The sequence below is a fragment of the Macrotis lagotis genome, chromosome 1 (genome assembly GCF_037893015.1).
Source record: "Macrotis lagotis isolate mMagLag1 chromosome 1, bilby.v1.9.chrom.fasta, whole genome shotgun sequence".
In the NCBI taxonomy this organism is placed as follows: Eukaryota; Metazoa; Chordata; class Mammalia; order Peramelemorphia; family Peramelidae; genus Macrotis; species Macrotis lagotis.
In genome coordinates, this window is record NC_133658.1 from 330080348 (window position 1) to 330086347 (window position 6000).

The 6000-nt window shown below is 39.8% G+C and overlaps 1 protein-coding gene across 1 annotated transcript; it reads right to left on the bottom strand.

Annotated features, from left to right (window-relative positions):
* Window positions 1-1541: 1541 nt before the first annotated feature.
* Window positions 1542-2471, bottom strand: LOC141497560 (olfactory receptor 1L1-like). The gene has a single exon (XM_074200278.1). It carries the CDS (start codon window positions 2469-2471, stop codon window positions 1542-1544), a length of 930 nt encoding a protein of 309 aa, XP_074056379.1.
* Between the last annotated feature and the right edge of the window lie 3529 nt (window positions 2472-6000).

Genomic DNA, 6000 nt, shown 5'->3' on the forward strand with positions numbered 1-6000 from the left:
TATGATCTTTTGTTATTTTTATATTTTCCCCAAAATATTAATTCATTAAGACTATTGCTGCTGCATTGGGACAAACAGATCAAGTTTGATTCTTTTTCCATATTACAGTTTGTATGATTTTCTCCAGATTAAATTTCCTGTTTCACTGTACCCATGCTTATGTGGGCTTGGTCTTCAGTCTTCATAACATCCTTATATTTCACACTACTTTCAATATATAAATGACCCTTTGTACTGACATTCAACCTCAACTACATGTCTTACATCAACTTGTTATTTAGACAATTTCCTTCCCTTATCTTTTCCTCATGTGACTACCTAAGAAAAGAAAATCAGAGGGCTGGACTATAAGTCATCCCCTAAAGTCATCATAAAAATTTTTTTCTTATCATTCATCTAGTTGGCCAAATCTAAGTATTAATAATTCAAATGATTAAGATTCTAGAATTATCAGCAATTTCATACATTTATTAATCACTATAATTAGGAAATTAAAATAAAAATTATAAATAGCTATAGGCACCACTGTATATCTTCACATTAGAGGAAGCTTTGAGATACCATGAACAATGAACTGGGCATGGAGCCCATTGTTGAAATGGATATCTAATCCAACCCCAATATGAAGCAATATCACAAATAGCCATTGACCCTCTTTTTAAAGATATCTAATCACTCCATCAGTAGACAAATCATCTCACTATTAGATACTTTGATTTCTGTGAAATTCCTCTTCACTTAGAAAAAGTTGGAGTACAATCCAGTTCTGATGCTAGCTTGGCTTGTGACACCTCTTATGCTTTTAATACTCCTGCTAAGCATGTTAGTCCATCTCTAGGTTGCACATCTGCAATACAGGATTAAAAGTACTAAAAGTACTTAAATAATAGAATTATTGAAAAAAATACATGAGATCATTCACATAAGGTTTTCATTAACTGTGAGCAATTAAAGGGAAAAATAAATATGAAATATTATTATTCCTCTACCAAAACCTTCTCTGCTATCTCATTATGATCCTATGTTTTCAAAAGCAGATAGGATCAGAAGCTCTTAGAAGTATCACCAAAAGTTAAAGGTTTTTAGTCCAGAATTATGTATAGGTTGACTTAAGACCAGCCTAGCCAATGTCAGAGGGGCTCAAGGCCCTCTGTTCACCAAAATGTGATGAAAGTTTTGAACTTGTTTTTTTTTAGATTTTTCAAGGCAGTGGGGTTAAGTGGCTTGCCCAAGGCCACACAGCTAGGTAATTATTAAGTGTCTGAGGTCAGATTTGAACCCAGGTACTCCTGACTCCATGGCTGGTGCTCTATCCACTGCACCACCTAGCACCCCTTGAACTTGTTTTTGAACATTGTTTGGAACCTAGAGATGGACTAACATGCTTAGCAGGAGTATTAAAAGCATAGGAAATAGCATCCTTTATGTATTTAAGATCCTTTAACTTAAAAAAATCTCTTTTCCTTACATATAGTTGCCCAGAATGTATATATTTGTTTTGTATAATGCATAAAATGACCACAGCATTGTTAGCTCCATATTTACTGAAAGATCTTGCTCAGAGTTCTCTGGAGAGCACCTTTCACCTCTTGGTTTCTCAGGCTGTAGATGATAGGGTTCAGCATAGGGGTAACCACTGTATAGAAGACTGCCACCTGCCGATCCCGGTCCAAGGTATAGCTACTGACTGGTTGGAAGTAGAGTCGTATAACAGTCCCATAGAATAATGTCACAACGACGATGTGAGAGCCACATGTAGATACAGCCTTACGAAGGCCTGCAGTTGAGCGTAGACCAAGCACAGTGACAACAATGCACACATAAGAGGCCAGAATAAAGACAAATGGGGAGAGGGTTGCTGTGACTCCTTCTGTTAGAATCACTAGCTCATTGATGAAAGGCCGTGAGCAGGAGAGTTGCATCAGGGGAGGGAGATCACAAAAGAAGTGCAAGATGCGGTTACTGCAAAAATGAAGTCTTGAGACAAGGATAGTATGTAAAAGGGAATTCAAGAACATGAGAAGCCAAAACATCAATACTAAACAAATACACAATTTCTGGGTCATGATGGCTCCATAACGCAAAGGATTACAAATAGCCACATAACGGTCATAGGCCATAGCTGCCAAAAGGTAGCCTTCCATATTACCTACAGCTACAAAGAAAAAGACCTGAGTCATACACTTAGTAAAAGAGATAGTCTTACTCCTGGAAAAGGTGTGAATTAACAACTGGGGAACAGTGATGGTGGTGAAGCAGATGTCAATGGTGGAGAGCTGACTTAACAGGAAATACATAGGAGTCTTGAGCTTGGGGTCTATCCAGGTTACAGTAATGATCAGGGAATTCCCCACTATAGTAATTAGGTACATGGTGATGATTACCGCAAAGATGAGTGGCTGAATATCCAGCCGACTAGTCAAACCCAATAAAACAAATTCAGTCACTGGAGTATAATTACGGGCTTCCATCAGGGATAGGACATTGATGTTTACCTGAAGGAGGAAGAAGCAGGTAAGATAGCATATGAGAATCCAAGAGAATATTGAGACACAAATTTTTTTGCTTAATACACAAGTCAAAATCCAGCAGAGGTGACTTTTTAAAGTTTTTTGAAATTGATCTCTTTGTTCTTTTATATAGTCAAGAATGATGAAATTTGGGACCAAATACAAATGTCAAGGAATATACTGACACTATGATATTATATGATCCTGAATCCTTGTCTTGAAGGTAGAAGGATTATGCCTCTGAGGCAGAAGCAGAAAGTATAGTGTTCAGAGTGGAATCTGAAAATGTTGGTTTACAATCTGAGTCTGTTAGTTCTTTTTTTGTTATTGAAGATTTTATTTGAGTTTTGCAATTTTTCCCCCCATCTTACTTCCCTCCCCCCCAAGGAAAGCAATCTGTCAGTCTCAACCCTGTTTCCATGCTGTGCATTGATCCAAATTGAGTGTGATGAGAGAGAAACCATATCTTTAAGGAAGAAACAAAAATGATAAGAGATAACAAGATCTGACAATATAATATCTGTTTTTTCCCTAAACTAAAGGGAATAGTCCTTGAACTTTGTTCAAACTCTATGGCTCTTTATCAGGATACAGATGGTATTCTCCATTGCAGACAGCCCAAAATTGTCCCTGATTGTTGCACCAATGGAATTAGCAAGTCTATCAAGGTTGAACATCACCCCCATGTTGCTGCTAGGGTGTACAGTGTTTTTCTGGTTCTGCTCATCTCACTCAACATCAATTCATGCAAATCCCTCCAGGCTTCCCTGAATTCCCATCCCTCCTGTTTTCTAATAGAACAATAGTGTCCCATGACATACATATACCACAGTTTGCTAAGCCATTCCCCAATTGAACTGACTCTGTTAGTTCTTGCTTGTGACTTAGAAAAATGATTTTTTTATTTAAAAAAAAACTTTTCTGTAAATTAAATCAGTTCTCTAGGTCTCAGTTTCCTCATTTGTAAAATTATGACATTGAATTAAATGATCTCTAAAGTCCCTTTATGCTCTAAATCTTATGATTCCATTTTTGAGAAAAAGAAAAATATTGTGGAAAGTACTGTGCACTGAACTAGCAATCTGAAGACTAGAGTTCAAATCTTGGTTTATTATTTTACTAACTGTATGATTACAAACAAGTAATTTTCCCTCCATGTGGTTTACATTACATCCTCTACTTAAATTAGAGGATAATTATGAGGAAAAATTTTATTGATTTTAAAGTGTTCTGTTAATGTACATTATTATTATTATTCCATTCAAAGTTCTGCTCTTAGCTCTGGAACTTAATAACTATTTTTATCTAGGCAAATAATATAATTTCTCTGGCACTTAATTTCCTCATCTGTGAAATGGGAGATATAATCTTTTCACTATCTTCTCCCCAACAATGATGTTAAAATGCTAGAAAAATAGAGTTGTTGAAAGGCATCAAAAATACAATACACAGCTTCCTTCTCCTCCCCCTTCCTCCTCCCCTTCCTCCTCCTCCTCCTCCTCCTCCTCCTCCTCCTCCTCCTCCTCCTCCTCCTCCTCCTCCTCCTCCTCCTCCTCCTCCTCCCCCTCCTTAATCCCAGCCTCCCGGCCCAAGCAGCTCAACTCCTGGCCTTGCAAGATACCCCCAGCCTCTTCTGCCAAAGGCCCCACCCCAACTCCAGGAGCCGGGGGTCTGGGTGCCAGCTGGGGAGCCCCAGGTGACAGCTGCAGGTGAGGGGGCAGTGGCCAGTGCCCCTGCATCCCAGATCCACGCACACCGGAGCCCCCAGAGCCGCAGATGCCCAGCCCTGACCTGCCCCCCGGCCCACCAGAGCCCAGCTTTCCCACTCCTGTATTGGAAGAATGGAGTCCCAGGAGAGCGTGGTCCAGTACAGCAAATGGAATAACAGCCAGGATGAGGTCAGCATGAATGTGTCAGCCACAGAGAGTTTGGGCTGTGAGTGCATCTGTACCAAACTATGCACTGGGAAGATGGGCATCACTGTGAAGGTGATAAGTGGAATTATTCTTTTCTGGGTCATCTTCATCTTCGGCTATACTACCAGATACTACATCCACAAGTGCAAGTAGCAGAGTCTGCTGGATACCTTCTCCAGGAGCCCTCCACTACTCAGAAACCTCTTACTTCTCAGCTTAGATCACCAAGGCTGGCCTCTGGGGGCACATGTACCAATAGATATAGATATGAACACATAGGGATAGATGGACACATTCTAAGTCTCAGAGAGACAACATTACTAGAGTGACAGACACATACTGAAACAGAAGAAGAGACAATCATACATGGAGACACAGACCCACAGAAAGACAGATATACTAACACCGAAATACATACAAATCTCTCTTCTCCTTTGTCCCAGGATAAAACTCCAGACCAAACCATCCTCATTCAACCCAGAGAGAGTTACTATACTCAAATGCTAAAGCCCCAGTACTATATCTCCCATTAATTCCCTCCTTGGTTACCCCTGTATTCTTATTCACAAAGCAGAAAACTTCTCCTTTGGATCACCCCTCCAGGGAGAGTTACTACAACATGTATGGTTCAAATCCCAACTCTTCCAGATATGTATCAGAAAATTAGAAGTCATCAATGACACCAAATAGCTTTGAAGGTCCCCTCCATCTCTAAATTTTTGTTTCTGTGGCAATGATTCAATATGGATTCCTAGCAAAGCCAAAAATTTTCCCTTGGTTTCAGCAGGGAAATTTATAACCTTACCCCCACCCCCACCCCCAATCTGTTGTTGAAGCTTTAAGTTCCCTCTCTGAACCCACAGGCTTACAGTTGTGCCACTGCCCATTCCTGGTATATTTGTGTGTCTGGTGTGGGGGAGTTGTCTTAGCCTTTCAGCTCTGGAGCCATTGAAAGAGGTTTTTCATTTTAAAGTTATTCCTTTGCTCCCTCCCCTGGATTTGCCCTTGATTGCTGCACTATACCCAGGGAATTAGATCCCATGACCTTCCCTGAAGGGGGAAAAAACCAATGAATTTGAATTGGCGATCTGATGTTTCTGAAGGCCCCTAGTCATAGATGTCACAAAGCCTCTTGAAGCCAGGAGAAAACAGTCCCCATCCTGATCCATGACCTTACCCAAGAAGCAGAGGCTGAGCCATGGAAGACTGAGGTGTTCTGAGGGTTGAGCCCTCAGCCTTCTCCCTCCACCCCACCCCTTCTCGTGCCTTTCCAAAGAGGCAGAATATAATGGAAAAGAAGAAAAAAAGGCTAGACTGGAAGGATTCTAATAAATAGCCACTTTCCTGTGGTGTGACCTCAAAAAAAATACAATATACAGGTAATCCCAAGAGTCTTAGTACAGTTTTTAGTTATCAAAGCTTTAATTTGAGAATTAAAACTCAAAACTGAACTAAGACTTTTGGGTATAGCTTGGGTATGATGCATGTATTTGTATATATATATATATAGATATATATTAAAACATTTTTTTCAATAGTAAACATATACATCTACTCTACAAATGTTTATTTTC

Excerpts from the sequence above, each read along its gene's own strand:
- LOC141497560 (XM_074200278.1), bottom strand. The coding sequence starts at position 2,471 with ATGGAAGCCCGTAATTATACTCCAGTGACTGAATTTGTTTTATTGGGT.